The sequence below is a fragment of the Dendropsophus ebraccatus genome, chromosome 5 (assembly GCF_027789765.1).
Source record: "Dendropsophus ebraccatus isolate aDenEbr1 chromosome 5, aDenEbr1.pat, whole genome shotgun sequence".
NCBI lineage: Eukaryota > Metazoa > Chordata > Amphibia > Anura > Hylidae > Dendropsophus > Dendropsophus ebraccatus.
This window is the reverse complement of record NC_091458.1, coordinates 6,466,416-6,492,131: the sequence shown is the minus strand read 5'-3', so window position 1 is coordinate 6,492,131 and position 25,716 is coordinate 6,466,416. Positions and strand designations below refer to the sequence as shown.

At 46.8% G+C, this 25,716-nt stretch overlaps 1 protein-coding gene and 1 long non-coding RNA gene across 3 annotated transcripts; one reads left to right on the top strand and one right to left on the bottom strand.

Annotated features, from left to right (window-relative positions):
- The first annotated feature begins 7,024 nt into the window (after positions 1-7,024).
- On the top strand, positions 7,025-24,954 carry LOC138792228 (ecto-ADP-ribosyltransferase 5-like). Of its 2 annotated transcripts, XM_069969392.1 has the most exons (6): positions 7,025-7,393; positions 9,648-9,710; positions 13,437-14,118; positions 17,767-17,823; positions 20,680-20,712; positions 21,802-24,954. In XM_069969392.1, the coding sequence occupies exons 2-6, from the start codon at positions 9,654-9,656 to the stop codon at positions 21,879-21,881; spliced, it is 909 nt and encodes a 302-aa protein (XP_069825493.1). In that variant the 5' UTR covers positions 7,025-7,393; positions 9,648-9,653; the 3' UTR covers positions 21,882-24,954. The 2 variants fall into 2 exon arrangements, with proteins under 2 accessions (XP_069825493.1, XP_069825494.1); XM_069969393.1 differs by lacking the exons at positions 7,025-7,393; positions 9,648-9,710 and adding an exon at positions 11,086-11,142.
- A 71-nt stretch (positions 24,955-25,025) lies between these two features.
- LOC138792240 (uncharacterized) lies at positions 25,026-25,408 on the bottom strand. The gene is made up of 2 exons (XR_011363111.1): positions 25,275-25,408; positions 25,026-25,210 (listed from the first exon to the last, which is right to left on the bottom strand). It is a non-coding gene; the product is annotated as an uncharacterized lncRNA (long non-coding RNA).
- Between the last annotated feature and the right edge of the window lie 308 nt (positions 25,409-25,716).

Genomic DNA, 25,716 nt, shown 5'->3' with positions numbered 1-25,716 from the left:
TCCGGTCCTGCAACACCATTCAAATCTCGTGCGCATGCGCCTCACCGCTCTCCTGACTCCATTCTGTCTCCAGGTCAATTAAGGGCTGGAAGTTACACTCCCCTATAGAAAATGCATTGGAGAGCGTGACTTCCGGCCTTCAGACAGCCTGGACACAGAAGAGCGGTGACGTACACGTGTGCAGGATTTGAACAGCGCCACAGGACCGGACCAAAGCAGTGCAACGGGACACCGATTGTCTCTGGTGAGTATACGCGCCATCCCGCAGCGGGGAGGCAAATCAATTTTTTTTTCTGGAATGCTTCTATAACTTTTTTATCTGACTGATTTTTTTAAATTAACTCTTTTTGATTGAGATTTTATTGAGATTTTTTTTTTAAGCAAACAAAACCCCGAGAGGGCATACTCTCTCATCCCTCTTCCTTCCCCTATAACACTGCTCGTAAATATCCTAACACAAGGTATTTCTACACAATGAGGTGGACGGCAGATATTTTATTAATGAAAATTATTTTTTTTTCTACACTGTAACTTATATTCCCCTGGGGGACTTTTATTATTACTACACTGATCTCTCATAGAGATCACTGCAGTATGTATATATATATATATATATATATATATATATATATATACTGCAAGGATCAATGAGATCAGTGTGTAAGCCCAGAGGAATCAAGCACAATCATTGCGATGCTGACACCCTGCCTCTCCACGATTGCATTGTTCTGGGGGGGCAATCCTGCCACTAGACACCTGGGGTGGCTCGTTTATAGTAATTTAAATGCAGCTGTCAGCTTTAACAGCTGCATCTAAATGGCTAATTAGCCAGGCACGGTCATCCACCGCTCCAGCTAATGCCTGCAGTCCCCGGCTAATGCCCGCAGCCAGGAGTCACGCAGTTGAAAACGGGCTTGTGGTGTGACCCCTCTCTTAACTACCCCACCTGCCGCAGGACATGCCGGCACATCCTTATGTGGGAGGGGTTTAAATCACCAACCCTTGCCACTGGATGTAGTAGCGGATGACGATCGTGGAGTTTTACAAGACCTGAGTTCCCTCCTCCAAGAAATTGAAGCACCCACAGATAGGACCCAGTTTACATTAAGTGCTCCTTCCCAGGCTACTGCTTCAACATCAGATAACAACAGGTGAGACAACCTCTAGGGAAGAAAGACGGGCTTGGAAGCTCTGGGGGGAAATTTGTTAAATAAAGAGGGAAATGTCGTTTTGTGGCCTATAGAACTATACATCACTGAGGCCAAACCCCATCTCGGTAATAGAAAATATTATTCCCCCTCCTCTCAGACCTGACTTTGGTCTTCAAGACGATGTTGGATGGCCTGCTTAATTCAGCAATGGAGAGAGATTATTACCAAGAAGGAATACACATTTATGGCAGTAGAAAAAAACGGTGATGCCAACGTTCTGCATGCTACCCAAAGTGCCTGAGAGCCCTCAGGTAGGCCGATTGTTTCGAGTATTGGGGGGCTCTGTGAAAGGGGCTGCACTTGCCTTGATTTCTTCTCGCAGACTATGGTTCTCCACCTGCCGTCATATGTCCGGGATTCTGCAAGGGGATGAATTTGAGGTCCCTACTGGAACGCTTCTTATGACCCTAGAGTCACTCTATACATACATTACCCATGACCATGCAGTGAGGGCAGCTGCTGCTTCCTAATCTTCCTTCGGGCGACAGACAACAACATGCATTTCTGTTGGAACTACTGTACTTTGTACTTAACCACAATTACTTTATATTTGACGATGTCTTTTATAGGCAGAAATCTAGTAAAGCAATGGGGGTGGGGTGTTCCCCCTCCTATGCTAACCTCTTCTTGGGGTGGTGAGAGGGGATACACATGTACCCCAACCCTTCTTTTCTCATTTATAAGATCGCCTAAGAATTAAGAAGTGTACAGGGGAGTCACAGGGTAAAAATGAGAGGTTTAAAAGCAATATTTGCCACTAAAAATTGCATACTTAAGAAACAAATAGCAACATCTCCGACGAGTACTGAAGATTGGGAAATGGAACCTATAAAATAATAATGATGGAATATTATAAGGTTTGGGGAATAACATCATTACAATTTTTTTTAATTGTGGTTTTAATGGCCAATATGGCGAGAGTCAATATTCTACTAGTGATAAATATAAAAAGAAATGGAGGGAGGAGAGGAAAGAGTGTAGGATGTAGGTGTTGGACAGGAGGGGGAGTGGGAGAAGGAGAAAGGGTGGAGGGGAAGAAGGGGAGAGGGTGGAGGGGGAGAGGGTGGAGGAAGAGAGGGTGGAGAGGGAGAAGGGGAGAGGGTGGAGGGGGAGAGGGTGGAGGGGGAGAAGGGGAGAGGGTGGAGGGGGAGAAGGGGAAAGGGCAGAGTGGGAGAAGGGGAGAGGGTGGAGGGGGAGAAGGGGAGAGAGAGGAGGGGGAGAAGGGGAGAGGGTGGAGGGGGAGAAGGGGAGAGGGTGGAGGGGGAGAGGGTGGAGGAAGAGAGGGTGGAGAGGGAGAAGGGGAGAGGGTGGAGGGGGAGAGGGTGGAGGGGGAGAAGGGGAGAGGGTGGAGGGGGAGAAGGGGAAAGGGCAGAGTGGGAGAAGGGGAGAGGGTGGAGGGGGAGAAGGGGAGAGAGAGGAGGGGGAGAAGGGGAGAGGGTGGAGGGGGAGAAGGGGAGAGGGTGGAGGGGGAGAAGGGGAAAGGGCAGAGTGGGAGAAGGGGAGAGGGTGGAGGGGGAGAAGGGGAGAGGGTGGAGGGGGAGAAGGGGAGAGGGTGGAGGGGGAGAAGGGGAGAGGGTGGAGGGGGAGAAGGGGAGAGAGTGGAGGGGGAGAAGGGGAGAGGGTGGAGGGGGAGAAGGGGAGAGGGGGGAGAAGGGGAGAGGGTGGAGGGGGAGAGGAGGGAGAGAGTGGAGGGGGAGAAGGAGAAAAGGTAGAGGGGGAGAGGGTGGAGGAGAAGAAGGGGGGAGGGGGAGAGCGTGGAGAGGGAGAAGGGGAGAGAGTGGAGGGGGAGAAGGGGAGAGAGTGGAGGGGGAGAAGGGGAGAGAGTGGAGGGGAGAAGGGGGGAGGGTGGAGGGGGAGAAGGAGGGTGGAGGGGGAGAGGGTGGAGGGGAAGAAGGGGAGAGGAGGAAGAGAGTGGAGGGGGAGAAGGAGAAAGGGTGGAGGGGGAGAGAGGGAGAGAGTGGAGCGGGAGAAGGGGAGAGAGTGGAGAGGGAGAAGGGGAGAGGGTGGAGGGGGAGAGAGTGGAGGGGAGAAGGGGAAAAGGTGGAGGGGGAGAAGGGGAGAGAGTGGAGGGGAGAAGGGGAAAGGGCAGAGTGGGAGAAGGGAAGAGGGGGGGAGAGAGTGGAGGGGGAGAAGGGGAGAGGGCGAAAGGAAGAGAGTGGAGGGGGAGAAGGAGAAAGGGTGAAGGGGAAGAAGGGGAGAGGGTGGAGGGGGAGATGAGGGAGAGAGTGGAGGGGGAGAAGGAGAAAGGGTGGAGGGGGAGAGGGTGGAGGAGAAGAAGGGGAGAGAGTGGAGAGGGAGAAGGGGAGAGAGTGGAGGGGGAGAAAGGGAGAGAGTGGAGGGGGAGAAAGGGAGAGAGTGGAGGGGAGAGGGTGGAGGGGAAGAAGTGGAGGGGGAGAGGAGGGAGAGAGTGGAGGGGAGAAGGAGAAAGGGTGGAGGGGGAGATAGGGAGAGAGTGGAGGGGGAGAAGGGGAGAGAGTGGAGGGGGAGAAGGGGAAAGGGTGGAGGGGGAGAAGGGGAGATAGTGGAGAGGGAGAAGGGGAAAGGGTGGAGGGGAGAAGGGGAAAGGGCAGAGTGGGAGAGGGTGGAGGGGGGGGAGAGAGTGGAGGGGGAGAAAGGGAGAGAGTGGAGGGGGAGAAGGGGAGAGAGTGGAGGGGGAGAAGGGGAAAGGGCAGGGTGGGAGAAGGGGGGGAGAGGGAGAGAAGGGGAGAGGGTGGAGGGGGAAAGGGTGGAGGGGGAGAGAGTGGAGGGGGAGAAAGGGAGAGAGTGGAGGGGGAGAAGGGGAGAGGGTGGAAGGGAAGTAGGGGAGAGGGTGTGTGGGGGGGGCATTAAAAGCAAAATAGAGAAAGTGAGAGAATATGAGGTTCTTATTATGAATAAATAAGAGATAACAAGATACGGTTATATATCTAAAAAATATAACAATAACAAAGGATATAACAATACTTATTGGTGTAACTGTAGGCAGAGGCTGTACTCCCTGAGCACCAGTAATGACATGGCCTTGGATAGAAAAAAAATAATGAGTGAGACCTTGATGCGACCTGGTGGAGAGTGGGATTGGATCCCGGGTCACCTTGGTTGGCCCTCCCGTAATGGGGCGTCATCTCTGCTGGACCGGACTTCTGAGAGGTAATGATTAAAAATATAAAGAGAAAACAAAATAATTATATGGAATAAACTTGTGAAGGATACATAAATCCACCTATGAATTGAGTTGAAGAATGTCAAGCTGGGGCGGGGAAAGTAAGCCAATCGAAAAAATATTCAGTTGACTTATCTATAACCTTGCCCCAGAAAAGTGCCAGGGGTCGGCATCATAAATGTAGATCATGACACCGGAATGGATGGACAGGTACTTCTTGCAGAGAGCGGTGCTGACTGTTTCTCAATCAGATTTTGAAGAAAAATTGGGAAATTTTGATGACTGAACCATCTCCTCCTTTGTATGTGCAGTGTATGGAGACAGAGAAGTGCAGGATCTCCTCGTGTGTGTGTGCAGTGTATGGAGACAGAGAAGTGCAGGATCTCCTCGTGTGTGTGTGCAGTGTATGGAGACAGAGAAGTGCAGGATCTCCTCCTCCTTTGTATGTGCAGTGTATGGAGACAGAGAAGTGCAGGATCTCCTCGTGTGTGTGTGCAGTGTATGGAGACAGAGAAGTGCAGGATCTCCTCGTGTGTGTGTGCAGTGTATGGAGACAGAGAAGTGCAGGATCTCCTCCTCTGTGTGTGTGTGTGTGTGTTTGCGTGTGTGTGTGTGTTTGCGCAGTGTATGGAGACAGAGAAGTGCAGGATCTCCTCCTCTGTATGTGCAGTATATGGAGACAGAGAAGTCCAGGATCTCCTCGTGTGTGTGTGTGTGTGTGTGTGCAGTGTATGGAGACAGAGAAGTGCAGGATCTCCTCCTCTGTGTGTGTGTGTGTGTGTTTGCGTGTGTGTGTGTTTGCGCAGTGTATGGAGACAGAGAAGTGCAGGATCTCCTCCTCTGTGTATGTGCAGTGTATGGAGACAGAGAAGTGCAGGATCTCCTCCTCTGTGTGTGCAGTGTATGGAGACAGAGAAGTGCAGGATCTCCTCGTGTGTGTGTGTGTGTGTGTGTGTGTGTGTGTGGTGTATAAAAAAAGAAGTACAGGATCTCCTCCTCTGTATGTGTGTGCAGTGTATGGAGACAGAGAAGTGCAGGATCTCTTCCTCTCTGTGTGTGTGTGCAGTGTATGGAGACAGAGAAGTGCAGGATCTCCTCCTCTGTGTGTGCAGTGTATGGAGACAGAGAAGTACAGGATCTCCTCCTCTGTGTGTGCAGTGTATGGAGACAGAGAAGTACAGGATCTCCTCCTCTGTGTGTGCAGTGTATGGAGACAGAGAAGTACAGGATCTCCTCCTCTGTGTGTGCAGTGTATGGAGACAGAGAAGTACAGGATCTCCTCCTCTGTGTGTGCAGTGTATGGAGACAGAGAAGTACAGGATCTCCTCCTCTGTGTGTGCAGTGTATGGAGACAGAGAAGTGCAGGATCTCCTCCTCTGTGTGTGTGTGTGTGTGTGTGTGTTTGCGCAGTGTATGGAGACAGAGAAGTGCAGGATCTCCTCCTCTCAGTATAAGATTTCCAGATACAGTGCTGCTCCTCCTCTTGTACGCACACGGCAGCTTATCCTGAAATGACAGCTATGTACTGCTCTGTGTCCTCCTCCTTTTATTATTCATGTAGTATATTATATGTGTAGTTTATGGCATGTGGAGAATGATTTTATAATGATGTTTGAAATTATTTTATCCAGTTTTACAGCATCCGCCTCATAAGCTCAATGTGACATTTGCTTCATTGTTATAATCAAAAGAGAAAAAAGCAGCTGGACACTATAGAATACACTATATGGACACTATAGAATACACTATATGGACACTATAGAATACACTATATGGACACTATAGAATACACTATATGGACACTATAGAATACACTATATGGACACTATAGAATACACTATATGGACACTATAGAATACACTATATGGACACTATAGAATACACTATATGGACACTATAGAATACACTATATGGACACTATAGAATACACTATATGGACACTATAGAATACACTATATGGACACTATAGAATAGCGCACAGCACTAGACGTGAAAATATCTATATGCAATCTTTATTTATAACATAAATCAAAAAAACAGAACATCACAACAAACTCAACAGATAAAATCAATTAAAAAACCATATAGGTATATTGAAGAACTGAGTATGGGGATATAATACTCCCCTACTCAACCAGGGGATCAAACTATTCTTTTAGTTCCACACGATAGCGTAGTATACTGTAACTGTAGTATATGTCGGATTCCGAACAAGATTACACCAATAATACTATAAAGTATACATACTCCAATAAATACATAAATAATACAAAGGTGCTATAGGGTAAAGTGCTATTTGTGCAATCCAATCAAACAAATCAATAACCTAGCACAATCTAAATATAATAATAAATAAAGTGAAACAAAATAAGGAAGCCGAATCCTAAATAATCCCAATAAGAACCCAATAAAGAGATCACCAAGGACCCTCCATGGGAACAGATGCCCTGGTGCGTATTTTCACGTCTAGTGGTGTGCGCCGTTCTATAGTGTCCAGCTGCTTTTTTCTTTTGATTATAGTTGTGTATAGTGGATACTTAGCTGCACCCCTCCTATTATCATTATTCTGTTCTCCTGGGTGAGAGCAGCTCCATATAAGTGTCCAATGCCCAACAGGAAGTATTATCCATTAACCAAAAAGGAAATAAATAATAAGTCTGAGAGTATAAGAATGAAAGTGAAAGAAGCTGCAGAGTATACGAGTATATATAGTGATCGCAGAGGCTCCGAGTGCACAGAGAAGCTGCAGAGTATACGAGTATATATAGTGATCGCAGAGGCTCCGAGTGCACAGAGAAGCTGCAGAGTATACGAGTATATATAGTGATCGCAGAGGCTCCAAGTGCACAGAGAAGCTGCAGAGTATACGAGTATATATAGTGATCGCAGAGGCTCCGAGTGCACAGAGAAGCTGCAGAGTATACGAGTATATATAGTGATCGCAGAGGCTCCGAGTGCACAGAGAAGCTGCAGAGTATACGAGTATATATAGTGATCGCAGAGGCTCCGAGTGCACAGAGAAGCTGCTGCGGGACAGGAGGTAAGAGACGTCTGCTGCCTATCATCTCCTACTGCTGGGGGGCGCTATACTCTATATATACTATACTCTATGTACTTTATATATACTGTACTCTATATACTCTATATATACTATACTCCATATACTATACTCTATGTACTCTATATATACTGTACTCTATATATACTATACTCCATATACTCTATATATACTATACTCTATATACTCTATATATACTATACTCTATATACACTATACTCTATATACTCTATATATACTATACTCTATGTACTCTATATATACTATACTCTATATACTCTATATATACTATTCTCTATATACTCTATATATACTATACTCTATGTACTTTATATATACTGTACTCTATGTACTCTATATACTCTATATATACTCTATGTACTCTATATATACTATACTCCATATACTCTATACATACTCTACTCTATATACGCTATATATACTATACTCCATATACTCTATATATACTATACTCTATATACTCTATATATACTATACTCTATGTACTCTATATATACTATACTCTATGTACTCTATATATACTATACTCTATATATACTATACTCTATATACTATACTCTATGTACTCTATATATACTATACTCCATGTACTCTATATATACTATACTCTATATACTCTATACATACTATACTCTATATACTATACTCTATGTACTCTATATATACTATACTCTATATACTCTATATATACTGTACTCTATGTACTCTATATATACTATACTCTATGTACTCTATATATACTGTACTCTATATACTCTATACATACTATACTCTATATATACACAATACTCTATAATAAGTGCCCCCCTTATTTTGAAGATGATGGTTACACGGGATTCTCGGTGGCCGGCGATGTCCATGATTCACTGAAATATGAAGGCCTGTGAAGTCTGAAATGGGCTGAAAATGTGTAAAATGACAGAGATTTATGTGTTTATCGCCTCTATGTGACGTATCGAGATGGTTTGGGGCATTTCTTTGCTCTTGGTAATTTTTGGATAACAGGAAACTGAAGGTAAAACAATGCTCCAGAATCCTCCTCTATTAGGGCCTGTTCACACTACGGAATCAGCGCCGAAATTCAGTACGGAACCAGGCGCCCAGACTTGGTGCCGAATCCTGTCTGCTATCTGTATGAAAACAGGCGAAAACGCATAAATCTCCATTTTACACATTTTCAGACTTTCATATTTCAGTGAATCATCGGCAATGTCGGAATCCCATGTAACCATCACCTCCAGAATAAGGGGGGCTCCTAGTTTGTTATGTGGGGAGCGGCTGACTTTAGTCATTATGTAGCTGTGATGATTGGTGAGACGTCACACTGTCTGACATTGGGTTCTATGTCTCCGGGAGGGGAGAGGATGTAAGACAGGAAGGTAGACCACATCCTGTACTCCGCACACCCTCCAGCCATCACAGGGAAGGAGACAGCTAGGGTGTTATGTTATGACCCCTTTAACCTCAGGATGTTAGGGTCACACATCACCCCCTACAGTCTCCAGTGACCCCAGGGGGAGCAGGGAGGATACAGGGACCTTTCTTCATGTTATCTCCCCCCTTCCTTATCACTTACAGACGCTAAAGGTGCCCATACACCTCAAAGTAAAGTCATCCAAGCCCATTACCAGCTGTATAAAGTGTATGGGGTTCTCCTGACAGAGGTTGCTGGTGAAGATAAGGGAGGGGCGTGATGGACAATCATCACCCGACACCTTTGTTCTGGGTGAGAGAAGCCTCAGTAAGAGCACCTTGACTGCGGCTTAAAGGGGTTGTTCAGGGGTTGTTTTTTTTCTTTCAAATCAGCTGGTTTCAGAAAGTTATACAGATTTCTAATTTACTTCTATTAAAAAATCTCCAGTCTTCCAGTACTTATCAGCTGCTGTATGACCTGCAGGAAGTGGTTTATTCTCTCCAGTCTGGCACAGTGCTCTCTGCTGCCACCTCTGTCCATGTCAGGAACTGTCCAGAACAGGAGAGGTTTTCTATGGGGATTTGCTGCTGCTCTGGAGAATAAGTCTCGGAAATCTTGAAATGATTGACAGTGCCAGACAAGACGAACCTGTCTATCAATCATCTCTGAGGGAAGATGTCGTCCATCTCCTGCTGGCAATCTCTAGGTTACATGAGCGGCTTCATCAGCTGAGGTGGTGGAAGCCATAAGGCCACTATATTGAGATATTAAGCTCCGTAACTTTCCTAAATCTCTTTATAGGTCAAGATGAAGATAGAATTTACGGTGGTCGTGTGTGTCGTTCATCTCTTCTACTTAACACAGGTAACATCCAGTGAATGGGAGTAACTGGGGTCCTCAGCCAAGGGACGTAATGTGACATAAGGTCAACATGGTCAGATTGATCATCAGTATACGTCATTTTTAGGGGACGAGTTCTGTGTATACAGTATGAAGGAGATGGGGGCTCCGAATCATCATCTCTGATCTCCTAAGGAACTTGTCTAATAATGGCGGTTATTATGTCCAGTGATCGGCTTCTACCAAGTCCTGGAAGATGAGATGGCACCATCCAGGTCTGAGGCTTGGCTTCCTCATCATTGAGAATATTAGAGCAGGTCACCTCCTCCATCATGGTCACCGCATGTAAATGAAGGCAGAGACCGTGCGATGGGAACCCGGACTCAAGAGTATAGAAATAAGGAAAGGTTATCTGCAGGAAGGTGTGTACATAGTGAGGTCAGAGTTTACCCAGGACGCCACACCCGACACGTACACATAGATAAGATGTGTATAATGTACATGTGCAGTGCCCCAGAACATGCAGACTACTACTCCTATTATGGCCATTTCTCTTGCTGTGTCCATGCCTGTTCTGGTAAGTGTTTGCACTGCAACTGCTGCTGGTTTTCCCCTAGTATTCTCTGGTAATGTGCATTCTCATGTGTATTCTCATGTATTCCTGTGTATTATTGCATTGTACAGTGGTATGCAAGGCTGTTGATCACGTGACCTGTAACCATGGTTCCTCCAATGGCCGACTAGCTCTGGCCAGGAGCAACCATGTGACCTCCCACTTCCTGCTGACAAGTGAGTTCAGCCCCGGCTTCCAAGCAAGGAGGATGTGTGGTTCTGTCCTCTCCCTCAGAAGAGTGACTGAGTCTGCTGCTGTATTCAAGTCTTCGGCTGTATCTGCCTGCTCAAGTGTCCGGATTCTTCTCTCTCATCTGGGTGTCATTCCGTTATCTCTCCTCATCGCTGCAAGGATTCACAGCAAGTATTATTCTCAAGCTAATCCACCCAGCAACGCTATTTCTCTCATACTCCTACTCCCATCATCCGGCACGTATTCTCACAGCCTATGCAGCACCACTCCTGCCTTATTTGTCAAAGCCTGCTATATACCCGGTTGCATCCGGACAGAACTGTTGCTACTAGTTACCTCATCTATAATAAAACCGCTGTTACTGAACCCTGGCATTGGTGTCCACTAACTGGTGCCCTGACTAAGTGCAGCGAAGAATCGCATGCCCATCATCACCCGCAGATTCCACAGACCGGCCCTACAGCTGTGCTGCCCTCAGGCCTATACCGTGACAAGTATAACCCCTGCAGCTGCCCCGGTCATTGCCCGCTCATAACACCAGCACTGCGGAAGTGGCCCCCAGGGGCCAGGGCATCGCACATGCTGAATGAGAGTAAGTCACCTTCATAGAGTGGATGACAGACCTAGCACACCTACTAGGCGCCATTTATCGTATGTATCATGCGGCTTTTGGGGTCACCTCAGGGTTACGGTGGAACAGCTGCCTCCACTCCCCGTATAGTGATGTCCTCATAGTAGAATAAAATATATATAATTAAAGTGGTTCTCCCGGGAAAAATTATTGATAGCTTATTCATCTGACACCCAGCACCCCGCCGATCAGCTGTTTGCCCCCACACTACACTGAGGACGGAGCCTGACATAGTTGGCTCCTCAGTGGTGGTGACAGCCTGGGCTTCTATAGAAGAGAATAAAAGGAGGCTGCAGTGACCTGGCACCATCACCACACTGAATATGGCACCCTGAAGATCAACTGTTGTAAGGGAACTCGGGACCTGGATGGAATACAGGGACAGATAGAAATTGTGAGCCCTAATGCTAGGCCCCCCCAAGACTCTACCCTTTTTCCAGCCTGGGGCAATGGTCTCTTTACTAGATAAGTGAAACTCAGAAAGGGACAAGACAGACAAACACAAATTACTAGTATACTTCTTATTAGATGCCAGAGTCCCAGTCCAGGGTGTGATAGGACCGGCCCTCTGACATTTTGACCACACATAATACATACTGACAGGGAAGGGAGATTGGAGGAGACATCTGTCCATTGTGGTGTCCCACCACAGGTGTTTCTTTCTCCCATATGCACCTGTCAGAGCAGGGCAGTATCCTGAACAAGATAGGAACTAGCCTCGACAGGACAAAGTTACCAGTATACAAGGTCTACGTATCCTATCGCGCAGTGCAGGTAACTGGGAAGACTTTGACACCTAGCTACACCCAGATAACCACGGCTGGGGTTTGTGCTACCCTACTGTGACGGGTTCTACGCTACTAGAGGGCAGAAGGCGGTCAGACAGTGTCTAAACGTGAGTACGAGTAACACTTCACTCCTGAAGATATATCTCTTAAGTTCCAGAAGAGTACAAAGCTACATTGGGTTAGGGCTCCTCTGGCACACTCCTCTCCTCTACTCGCACTTTCTATTCTCAACTCTACAAGCACTGCTGCAACTCTTCTCAAGCACCTAGCTCCAACACTAAGGTCAAGCACTAAAGTCTGTGTCAAGATCTATTACTTGTAAAATTGTATACCGAAACCTGCAAAGGTCTACAGTAAAGCTGTTATATTTTTCTACTACGCACGGGACTCTGTCTATCTCTGCTCACACATGCACCTATACACACACTGCTGTACACCTTGGGTTATTTATTTTTTCCCCTTTCTGTGGGTGGCGGTACCGACAGTCCGGGTGGGTCAGTTGCCAGTCAGTACTACCGTGACAAGAGCCCAAGGGACCCACAACAACCCGTCAGGTCACCGACCATTTGGGGAACACAGCCAGCCATAATACAATAGCAACATCCCACCTGTGTGCTGGACTAGCACTGGCGTCACAACAACTAACACCTCCAGCTGAGCTGACAAACACCAGTACTTACATCACACCTGGTGGCACACCACACCATCATCACTCAGTCCAAACCTTTTGCACACCGGCTAGGGCTAGCCGAAGAACCCAGGCGTGGTGGAACGTATCAATTACAACACAGCAAGTGCTAGAATCAGACATCAGAGTTTAGACTGATAGGAAACATTCCAATTATTTACAGCCGCTATTGCATGAACAACGGCCCTGGTTCCCACTCTGTGCACACAATGTATGGCCATTCTGAGTTCTATGGTTAATTGGAATCCAAGCACACACACAAATGTGCCCAGAATCTAAATAGAAATAAAATAATGTTCCTGCGTCTGATATGGCAGTATCGGATACAGGAACATGCAAAACAATGGCCGCTGTTTTTACTAAATGTGAACATAGTCTAAGAGTGCACATTTGGTCTCTCTAATTAGACATGAGCGAATATGCAGTAGTATGAAGGGAAGCGCTTTGTTACACTCCGGGTGCCAGAAAAAGCCGGATGAAGTCCTGAGAAACTTCAGGGATCCAGCTTTTCTAGGCACCCAGAGCAGAGTTCAAAAGCAGCAGCCTGAAAGCCGAGGGCAGAGTAAAAACAGGCTTTCCTTTGTTACTACAGTAGATTTGTTCATCTCTCTCTAATGTTCTCTGTCCCCATAAGGGCTGACAATCTAAAGCCACTTATTGGTATGAACCATCAGTGTTGGGATCTGATGGCATCTCAGACCCAAACAACAAACCATTTCCATGGTGCTGCCGTCACTTTGTCTTTTGTTTGTTTCAGCAAATGTGTTATGTAATTTGGGGACTCTTCAACAAACCCCCAAAACCACAGATCTTATAGCCCAAGTCTTTTCTCTTCCAGCTGTGGTGTCAGGCTCTGGAGCTGAACATGATGCCCGATGCTTTCGATGACCAATATATCTGTTGTGAAGAGGAAATGGAGCGTGAAATGGTGAAGGTTCTGGCCGAAGAAAGAAAATATCAACAATTTAATGTAATGTGGGAAAAAGCAACCAAAAACTGGAACAGAGAGAAATTAAATCTCCCGACTTCTTTTAAGGATGAGTATGGGGTGGCGGTGGTTCTATACACCATGGAAGGGCCATACCCTATCTATAAGCAGCTGAATAATAACATCTCCATTGCGGGAACGTCCCGGGACTATTATATGAACAATTTCCACTTTAAAGCTCTTCACTTCTACCTGACCCGAGCGTTACAGGAGCTGAGACAGGGCTGTGCCAAGCGCTTCACCACCTACCGGGGCACCAAGCTGGATTACAAAGTGTCCTCGGAACTACGATTCGGGCAGTTTGCATCTTCATCTCAACATAAAAATATAGCTCAATTCTTTGGAACGACGACTTTCTTTACCATCTCAACCTGCTTCGGCGTAGACATTGATGCACTATCAGCTTTTGAGGAACAAGAAGTCTTAATTCCAATTTCAGAAAAATTTCGCAACATAAAAAAAGATGGAAACTCCTATACACTGGAAAGTACGGGCGAGCTGTGCAGCTACTTCAACTGTGCCTACCTAGGAGGTGAGTGTGATGTCATCACTGTGAGGTCACAGGGGGTTATAGTTGTTTTCCAAGTTTTTAATATTAATGACCCCCAATATCACCAATGCATCCTTACTCGCCAGACATATGGCCATACGTTTTGTAGAAAAACCTGTCCTTTCCATCACCTCATGCTGAATATTCAGAAATGAAGTATACATGCCTGACTCTCTACTAATGACATTGCAGAGATTCGCTCATCATACAGTCGAGTCTCATTATTACAGGCAGCAGCTAATATCCAGTGTAACCAGCATGTGCAGCATGGACAACAGCTAGACGGGCCAGGAGCCACTCAATAGGGTCCTGGTAGGTGTCACAGGTATCTGGAGCCATGCTGACTGCATCTAACAGCTGCTGGTGAACCCACAGCTGCTAAAGGGCCCATAGAGCCAACATTACCATCCAAATCCCACAGATGTTTAATTGGGTTCAAGTCTGGGGAATAGGGGCCAGGGTAGTACTGGGAAGTCTCGGTCTTGCTCTTCTAACCAATGTCAGACATTTCTTATCTTGCTGGAAGATCCCATCAACCCCAGGGGAGACAATCAGCGGAACCCCCCCCCCCCCACCCCGCGCGTGCGGACTTAGCACCGAATCCTGCCTTCTATCTGTGTGAAATGGATGGGCTCATGCACCTCCTCTATCCGCGCCTCTCCGCTCAAAGAATTGACATGTCAATTCTTTGAGCGGGGGCACACAAGCACTCCCATTTAAACAGATAGAAGGCAGGATTCGTCGACTAGTCCGCGCAGGGGGGGTTCCGCGCGGAATTTTGGTGCCGATTCCATAGTGTGAACTGGCCCTAAGAGTGTATGTGATCTGCAAGAATGGATCCATACCCAGATTGACTGAGAGCACCTCTATATACAATAGATAGGTGGCACAGTGAATGCCGCAAGAACATCCCTGGACCATAACGCTGCCACCTCCAGCTTGTGTTCTTTCAGCAATGGCGGCAGGGTGTTTCTTCTCTAATGTTTATCTGCTGACACACCATCCGATTCATGAAGCAGAAAACTCCACTAATCAGAGAAGACAGCCCATTACCAATCAATCAGAGGAGAAGACAACCCTTTACTGATCATCAAAGAAGACAGTCCCTTTACCAACCAGTGAAGGAGACAGTCCCTTTACAATGGAATAGAGAAAACAACAATTTACCAATCAGTGAGAAGACAACCTTTTACCAATCATCAGAGAAGACAACCCTTTACCAACCAGTGAGAAGACAGCCCTTTACTAGAGATGAGCAAATATGATTCGATCGAGATATTGATCGAATATTGCTGTATTCGAAAGATTCAAATTTAATCGAGTAGTGTGACGAATACACGGGAAACATTCGAAAGACTCCCATCACACTTGGCGCTTTTTAAAATCCAATCAGCATGTGGGGAGGCCATGAGGGACCCTGGGAGTATGCACGCAGTGCGAAAAATGACGTCTACCCTCATTGGATGGCTGAACCACATGACCTTGAATATTTAATAATTGACTCCTGCCTCTCGACCGCAGATGAGCTTTCAACCTAGTCAGGGAGAGATATTCGAGCAGGGAGAGATAGGTTTTAGTAGTGTTTTGGTTATGCAGGATTACTACTGAACCCAAAAGTCCTTTTCAGGGCTAATATCCAGCGAAAAAGTCATCTCTGGATCCAAAGCTTCTCAGTGCTAAGACATAGATGATATAACAGCAGCAGCACCAGCATCAGAGGCAGCATCAGCATCAGAAGCTGTATTCATTCCAGTACCCTGTGTGTACAAGTGACTTATAGTGTCCCTGGTTTAGCCCACTAAGGCCACGTTAATGTTATACATATTGTGCCAGTTGTCCAGTAAAAGGCACATGATACCTATTGTGCCAGTTGCCCAGCAAAAGGCACGTGATAACTATTGTGCCAATTGCCCAGTAAAAGGCATGTAATGCGTGATACGCGCGAATAACATGACGCTCTACGGACGCACTTTGGAATCATGTATGTAACGATGCGCAAGAAATACAGGGAAATGTGTGAACATTGCCATAAACGTTTGTTAAGCGTTCGCAAATATTTTTCCTTTGCAACTGCGGAGAGTGCCATTATACTGCGATTTTGGGGTGTTGAGTGCACCCAGGCATGCTCCCCCTAATGTCACAGTGTTATTCCGGAGGTGTTGGCATTGTTTAAGGAGGTTTCATGGGGGACTTGACTTGACTCCAAGTAGTCGAATTTGGATTTCCAAGTGCCAAGAATTTTTTTCCCATAGACTATAATGGGATCGAATACTCATTCGAATAGTCGAATATCGGTGCCTATTCAATTCGAATTCTCGAAAGTCACATATTTCACTACTCGCTCATCTCTACCCTTTACCAATCATCAGAGAAGACAACCCATTACCAACCAGAGGAGAAGACAACCCTTTACCATTCGACAGAGAAGACAACCCTGTACCAACCAGCGGAGAAGACAGCCCTTTACCAATCATCAGAGAAGACAGCCCTTTACCAACCAGAGGAGACAACCCTTTAACAATCAGAAGACAACCCTTTACCAACCAGTGGAGAAGACAACTCTCTACCAATCATCAGAGAAGACAACCCTTTACCGATCAATGGAGAATGCAACCCTTTCCCAATCATTACAGAAGACAGCCCTTTATCAACAAGCAGAGAAGACAACCTTTACCCACCAGCGGAGAAGGCATCCCTTTATCAATCATCAGAGAAGACAGCCCTTTACTAACCAGGGGAGAAGACGCTTTATCAGCCAACAGGGTACAACCTCTTACCAATCAGATGAGGTCTGATCCCAATATTGCCGGGCAGATTAACTAAAAATTGAAACACCATGAAGCTAATGCAAAAACTCTCAGGGAGGCATTTATTAAGTCCGGCGTTTTTTACGCCGGACTTAAAAATGCCCCCGCAGCTCCGGCGGTACAGGGATTTATGTAGAGGCGGACTGCCTGTACATAAATCCTGTGCGCGCCGGTGCGCACCGCCGAAAACCTACGCCAGCTGAGGACTGGAGTAGGTTTTCGGCGTACATTTGGGCGGAACGGATGATAAATCGCGCGGACTCTGAGTCCGCGCCCTCCGTTCCGCCCACTTCCCGCCTACTTTCCGCCCCCTGGCGTACTCGGCGGAAAGTGCCGATTTGCGATTATTTTATTCGCAAATCGGCCATTTGCGTATAAAATAATACGCAAATCGGCACTTTCCGCCAAAAATCATCCGTCCGCCGGATGATAAATGTGGCCCTCAGTATTTATTTATATTGCAATAAAGCTTTAAAGGGGTACCCTGGGCCAACTTACTTTAGAATGGAACTCAATTGCTGGAAGCCTGACATCACAGTTTCAGCGCCGCCATTCAGTGCTGTGACGTCACGTTCTTCAGGCTGTGTCGCCCTCCAGACGTCATATGAAGTAGTGACGGTAATAATGTGACTCCTCGGTGTATACCAGCAGCCTCTTACCACCATACACATGTTACACAACATCCGATCTGCTGCTTCGGGTTCTGCTGTTACTTTCTATACTTTTTTCGTCTTCCTTAACACAATAGGTTTTTATGCATTTTTTTGTTAAAAAAAAATTTCTTTTCACGTTTCATTTTATGATCTATGATCTCTGATTATAGGAGAAAAGAGAAAGGATCCCGTGTGCAACTCTGGCTCTAATTCACTGAAGGTGACAGGTAAGACATGTATTATAATCCACCTGTATTCAGGGATTTCATCAGTGGGCCATGTACTGTATATAGAGCGTAGGTCATGGAGGGGCCCTGTATATACAGGGGAGGTCATGGAGGGGTCATGTATATACAGGAGAGGTCATGGAGGGGCCATGTACAGTATATACAGGGGAGGTAATGGAGAGGCCATGTATATACAGGGGAGGTCATGGAGAGGCCATGTATTCACCATCATAGACAGGATAGTGTGTGACATCATAGACAGGATAGTGTGTGACATCATAGACAGGACAGTGTGTGACATCATAGACTGGATAGTGTGTGACATCAGAGACAGGATAGTGTGCGAAATCAGAGACAGGATAGTGTGTGACATCATAGACAGGAGAGTGTGTGACATCATAGACTGGGGAGTGTGTGACATCATAGACAGTGTGTGACATCATAGACAGGAGTGTGTGTGACATCATAGACTGGAGAGTGTGTGACATTATGGACAGTGTGTGACATCATGGACAGGAGTGTGTGTGACATCATAGACTGGAGAGTGTGTGACATTATGGACAGTGTGTGACATCATGGACAGTGTGTGACATCATAGACATCATTACTAAGACTGTATAATTCTCGGACAAACTGTACCAGTACTATGTCCTGTGTCCGCGCTGTGACCTGTATATATAAGACAATCACCAGTGATATCCTATATATACCAGACAGGAGGAAGTTATCACCATCCGTAACTAACAGAAGACTGGAACTTACAATGGACGACACCAGAAGAACAAGTTACAAGGTCCCAGTGCCAAGGGTGATGCCCGCCCCTCCCATCATGTCAGCCAATCAGATGCCTTCTCCTGGGGGTCCGCTGAAATGTGCTCATGTGACCAACCAGGAGGGGGCGTCACCCCGGAAACTCCTCCTTCTGGGGATCCGCTATTTATGAACTAGGGTTAAAGCGACTCTGTACCCACAATCTGACCCCTCCAAACCACTTGTACCTTCGGATAGCTGCGTTTACTCCAAGATCTGACCTGGGGTCCGTTCGGCAGGTGATGCAGTTATTGTCCTAAAAACAACTTTTAAAGAGGATGTACCATCAGGTACATCCTCTTGACTTTAACCCACCGCTAGAACGGCGCCCCCAGTGGGAGGGAATTCCCTCCCTTCTATGATGCGGCTCCATTAATTCTAAAGGAGCCGCGTCATAGAGGGGAGGGAATTCCCTCCCACTGGGGGCGGGCCGTTCTATCGGTGGGTTAAATTCAAGAGGATGTACCTGATGGTACATTCTCTTTAAACTTGCAGCCCCGTACCCTACAGACGTGGCCTAGATTGTGTATGAATTAGGCTGACACCACCTCTCTGTCCCTCCTCCCCGTCCTCCTCATCATTAGGAATGCCCTAGGCAGATTGTCTCCTATTCATCAACTGTGTCAGCACGGCACATGGGCTGGATTGTTAAGGCACCCCAAAAACTCTTCACACAGAAGAGACATCCAAGCCAAATCACAAATTTTTAGAAATGATTAATAAAGTTTATTTGGACAGTTATTTTGAAAACATGTTTATCACACAAAAATTCATAAAATATTCTTTATACAAAGGACAACACAGGACAGACAACACAACATAAGGAAAGGGAGACAACACGGTTCATACCTGTATCATATGGGAGATAAAGTGCATGCTTTGACCAGCGGATCTTATATATTACAAAGTGCCATGTGCATCATGCAATAGACAAAAAATGGCGGAGGCAAAGCGTGCAAAAAATAAAAATGGTCCCGCATAGATTGGTTTTCAGAGGTGAAAGATAAAGAGGTAAAGTGCAAAGTGCTTAAGTACCAACTAATGATCACCTCGGAAAGGTGATACAATGCATTTGGCTCAGATGTCTCTTCTGTGTGAGTTTTGAGGTGATGTAAGCATTCCACATCTTTGAGCATAGAGAGTGTCTTTTTTTTACTCTTTGGAGGCTATTTAGCAAAGGTTTTTCGGTTTAACTGGATCGTAAAAGCACATGTGCAATGTTCAGACAGGAGAAAATGTTCCAGTGGCATTCCTAATGATGAAGAGGGTGGGGAGGAGGGATGGAGGGGTGGCGCAAAAGTAGGGCACAGATATTCTAAGCCCCGGCCATAGGGCACAGCGCTGCCAGTTTAAAAGTAGTTTTTTAGCACAATAACTGCATCACCTGCCGAATGGACCCCAGGACAGATCTTGGATTAAAAGCAGCTATCTAACGGTACAAGCGGTTTGGGGGGGACAGATTGTGGGTAGAGAGTCACTTTAAAGAGGACCTGTCACCCCCCCGTGCCGGGTCAGAGCCCAGCCGACCTTCCACTAGAGCCCCTTATACTCACCTCATTCCCGAAGCCCCGCTTCTTCAGCTGGTCCCGGGACGGTGATATCACCGTGGGAAGCCCGGCCCGTGTGTTGCTGAGGTGAGTCCGACGCTGCTGAGATGAGTCCAACGCCCATAGAGGATGACGGCTCCATTCATTCTCTATGAGCGTCAGACTTATCTCAGCATCTCAGCGCGCGCGCCGGGCTTCCCAGGGTGATATCTCTGTCCCCGGACCGGTTCCAAGAACGGGACTTCGGGAACGAGGTGAGTATAAGGGGCTCTAGCGGGGGATCGGCCAGGCTCTGACCTGGCACGGGGGGTGACAGCTTCCCTTTAAAGTGGATCCCTAGTGCCTCCCCCCCCAACAGTCAGGAACCCATGACCTTTATGACATTTCCTTTTCCAGCCATTGCTTCTGTTATTGTTTTGTTGCTTATAAGTTTTGTTTTTATTTGTTTGTTTTTTTTAAAAGAAAGAAATTTAAAAAATTTAAATTTTTTTTATTCTAGGAGAGAAACTGAAAAATCCTGTGTGCAATTCTGGTAAGAACAATCCAGATGTGGATGATCCAGAGTAATACATGTGTGGGTGATCTAGATGTGGGTGATCCAGAGTAATGCAGATGTGGATGATCCAGAGTAATACATGTGTGGGTGATCTACATGTATGTGATCCAGAGTAATCCAGATGCAGGTGATCCAGAATAATCCAGATGCAGGTGATCCAGAGTAATGCATATCTGGGTGATGGTGGAGGATCCAGTGTTCACCATGTTGGGATTTTGTAGGTTTTGACAAAAAGCTAATTGACGTTTTTTCCAGTTATTTATTGCTATTAGCAGACAACACGTTTCAGACATGGAGATCTTTCTCAGGGCCCACAATTTCCCATATGGGGGAGGGTGTGGTACCCACAAGGAGGATTAAATAAAGCTAATCCACTGTGCACACCAATATAAAGTGCAGCCGCTACAGGAACCAACCTAATCCACTGTGCACACCAATACAAAGTGCAGCCGCACCATGAACAAACCGTATCCACTGTGCACACCAATACAAAGTGCAGCCGCTACAGGAACAAACCTAATCCACAGAGAGGGTTGCCCCACATCACACACAGTCCAGCCTGGGGTGTAAAAAATGGCAACAAAGTGTTGTTCTGCCCACACTGATGCCAGATGTTACACCCAGAACCTCTCTGTGATAGCAGGGGAGCCCTTGTACAGCTTTTATCCCTCCTGACTGTAATCTCGCTATTACATGGAGCGATTATCGGACTCATTTGACCGATTACTTACCGTTAAGGCAGATAATCGTTTTGTGTAATAGCGCATGTTGAAAGACAATGTCAGCTGATCATGGTTTTTTAACATGGTCTTGAACTTGATGGAGACGCTTTATGTGGCGGACTGTGGAATCAGTGCTAAACAGTAAGTTCTCGTCTCACATAACGGAGGATGAGATCAGGCAGTGGGGGATTAGCGCCATCTGTAGGCGAGGTCCAGAACATCTCACTCTGTCCTGTTACATTAGTGTTTATATATACTATATATGTTAGTACGTGTATACACTCTTCATATTAGTGAGACTATAATGATGTGACTGATGTAGTCCTCCATGTTGTTTTTCCAGGGCTCATTCTGTATTCTGGATCCAGGCTCTTCTTCTCCGTTGCACTGGTCCTGAACGTTGCGATTCTTCTCCTGCACTGAGGTCTCTGTGGACACAGAAGATGTGGAGGAGCCGACTGGGCGCGGGATTATTCCACCCTGCATGTACAGTAACTCTGCAGGAGTGGAAGGCTTTATACTTTTCTATGCTTTATTATACATCTATACATCTGCTATAGTAAGCCATCGTTCCTTACATCCACCACCATCTTCACATGTGTAATAGGTTATTACTGAGCCCCCCAGGGACATTGATGGTCTCCCAGGTCATCCGTATATGGCGGTGTCTTCTGCTGGACATTGGGGGGCCATTATTATGTCAGATCACGGCCCCCGGAGGATCCTCTGTGCTGTGTTGGGGTATCCAGGCACGGTCATGGTTTAGGGGTCACCACCTTCCTGAGTATCAGGTTTGATAAATCTTCCTCAAAGTCATTTACTGTATATTTTTCTACATGAACGAGAAATGTGAAGTTTTCTGTATGTAATAAGGAATTATTATATGTAGAGAGAATGTTCTATTAGAGCCCCCAGGTAGAAGCGTGTCGGACCTCCTATGTCCATGTGGACAGGATCACATTCTGCAGTTCTCAGGCTCCTCTAAGCTGCCTCTTCTATATCATTACATAGATGTCTATTAGGTCACGATGTGGAGATGGTGAGGCCGGGGAAGCAAGGAAACCTTACTGCCGTGCTTCTGCCATTGTCCTGCTCACAGTTTTCCCCTGCCATAGGACCGGGCCATGCAGGGGTGTAGCCCTGGTGCCCTGGTGCAATATGTTAGCTTGGGGCCCCCCCATCTCATCCGATCAGGCAAAGTCCTATCTAACGTTATATCCAATTACTCTAATGTGCCACCATGTTCTAATGCCCTGTCACTGCCTCCACCTCATGTACTGCACTACTGCCCCCTATAGATAATGGACTGTACTGTGTCATTGTCTAATCATTGTATTCCAATCTATGACTCTACAAAATAAGAAAACCGTCATACAGTGACTCACAGGTGACGTCTTCTTTTATCTGAGGCGTCACTTTCCCTTTTCCTCTCCATCCGGCCCAGACCTCCATGATGATTCCTTCCAGATACGTTTCATCTTTTCAGAACCGGCAAGACAAACAATTTAGGCTCCACCCATTTCTAGCAACTTCCTTCCCTTTCTCCCTCCTGTCCGCTCCCATAGTAACTGCGCTGTGTGGGATGCCCCCTGTATGTAGGATCCCCTGCTGTGCCCCCTGTATGTAGGATCCCCTGCTGTGCCCCCTGTATGTAGGATCCCCTGCTGTGCCCCCTGTATGTAGGATCCCCTGCTGTGCCCCCATGAGCTAATAATGCCCCCAGAGGTGCCACCATGTAGTAAAAATGCCCCCAGAGGTGCCCCCATGAACTAATAATGCCCCAGAGGTGCCCCATGAGCTAATATTGCCCCCAGAGGTGCCCTCATGAACTAATAATGCCCCCAGAGGTGCCCCCATGAACTATTAATGCCCCCAGAGGTGCCCCCATGAACTATTAATGCCCCCAGAGTTGCCCCCATATACTAATAATGCCCCCAGAGATGCCCCCCATATACTAATAATGCCCCCCAGAGGTGCCCCCATGAGATAATAATGCCCCCAGAGGTGCCCCCATGAACTAATAATGCCCCCAGAGTTGCCCCCATATACTAATAATGCCCCCAGAGGTGCCCCCATATACTAATAATGCCCCCCAGAGTTGCCCCCATATACTAATAATGCCCCCAGAGGTGCCCCCATATACTAATAATGCCCCCCAGAGGTGCCCCCATGAGATAATAATGCCCCCAGAGGTGCCCCCATATACTAATAATGCCCCCCAGAGGTGCCCCCATGAGATAATAATGCCCCCAGAGGTGCCCCCATATACTAATAATGCCCCCAGAGGTGCCCCCATATACTAATAATGCCCCCAGAGGTGCCCCCATGAGCTAATAAAGCCCCCAGAGGTGCCCCCATGAGCTAATAATGCCCCCAGAGGTGCCCTCATGAACTAATAATGCACCCAGAGGTGCCCCCATGAACTAATAATGCCCCCAGAGGTGCCCCCATGAACTAATAATGCCCCTAGAGTTGCCCCCATATACTAATAATGCCCCCAGAGGTGCCCCCCATATACTAATACTGCCCCCAGAGGTGCCCCCATACACTAATAATGCCCCCAGAGGTGCCCCCCATATACTAATAATGACCCCATGAGATAATAATGCCCCCAGAGGTGCCCCCATATACTAATAATGCCCCCAGAGGTGCCCCCATGAGATAATAATGCCCCCAGAGGTGCCCCCATGAGATAATAATGCCCCCAGAGGTGCCCCCATATACTAATAATGCCCCCAGAGGTGCCCCCATATACTAATAATGCCCCCAGAGGTGCCCCCATATACTAATAATGCCCCCAGAGGTGCCCCCATGAACTAAGCCGCAGGGACGGGACCTCCGGCAGGCGTGATGACGTCACCTCATCACGCCTGCCGGAGAATACAGGAATACAGGAGGAGGACGCTGAGGAGGTGCTGCTCCTGCATTCTGCTCGCTTTAATATTCCGCCCGCTCACAGTGTGGGCGGAACATCAAAGCGATCTGTGCATCCCGAGAAGCTGCGTCCGTGCAGCTATCCTCTATCATTTTACCAGAGCTGAAAGCTGAGCTGTGATTGGTTGCTGTGAGAGCTGAGCTGTGATTGGTTGCTGTGAGAGCTGAGCTGTGATTGGTTGCTGTGAGAGCTGAGCTGTGATTGGTTGCTGTGAGAGCTGAGCTGTGATTGGTTGCTGTGAGAGCTGAGCTGTGATTGGTTGCTGTGAGAGCTGAGCTGTGATTGGTTGCTGTGAGCAGTTAGCACCAGTCTAAATATTACACCCTGTGATAAATCTCCCCCATAATGTTTTTTTATAGCCTTGCCAAAGTTATAACCAAAAAAAAACCTGCTAATCTAACATTCAATCCATTGTGGACTCTTTACGGCTCAAAATTTCTGAAAAAGACTGTGTACTTGCAATAAAAAAATGGGGAAAAAAAAAAATGAGTTTTAGCTGTAATCCTTGGCTACCCGGCCACCCTGGTCCTGAGCGATGGCTGATGTGTGTACAGAGCGGCCCCATAACTAAGACCGTCCCTGACCGTGACCTACGGCCGATCCTGGGCTGCACCTCAAACTGACGTCACACGTAAATCAAAAGGCAAAAATATATTTCTATAACATAAAAACATTAAAGGTGGTAAGAAAATCATCCGTCGTCCCACAAACGTCTCTACAGACAATAACCAGTAAGTGTGCCGGGCGTGTGGCTGGATGTGATGGACTGAGGTCCGGAATCTCAGGAGGTCTCAGCTGTGATGACTGTAGAATCCGCCTCTGATCAGGGGACGGTATATACAGGGCTCCTTATATACAGGGATATCTGTGTCCGGCCGAGCCTCTGATCAGGGGACGTTATATACAGGACTCCTTATATACAGGGCTCCTTATATACAGGGCTCCTTATATACAGGGATAATCTGTGTCCGTCCGAGCCTCTGATCAAGGGACGTTATATACAGGACTCCTTATATACAGGGCTCCTTATATACAGGGCTCCTGATATACAGGGATAATCTGTGTCCGTCCGAGCCTCTGATCAGGGGACGTTATATACAGGGCTCGCTATATACAGGGCTCCTTATATACAGGGCTCCCTATATACAGGGCTCCTTATATACAGGGCTCCTTATATATAGGGCTTCCTATATACAGGGATATCTGTGTCCGGCCGAGCCTCTGATCAGGGGACGGTATATACAGGACTCCTTATATACAGGGCTCCTTATATACAGGAGTTCTTATATACAGGGCTAGTTATATACAGGACTCCTTATAAAC

Coding starts and splice junctions, on each gene's coding strand:
- LOC138792228 (XM_069969392.1), top strand. CDS start 9,654: ATGAAGATAGAATTTACGGTGGTCGTGTGTGTCGTTCATCTCTTCTAC. Junction 9,711..13,436: donor ATCTCTTCTACTTAACACAG/GTAACATCCAGT, acceptor TTTCTCTTCCAG/CTGTGGTGTCAGGCTCTGGA. Junction 17,824..20,679: donor TAATTCACTGAAGGTGACAG/GTAAGACATGTA, acceptor TTTTTATTCTAG/GAGAGAAACTGAAAAATCCT.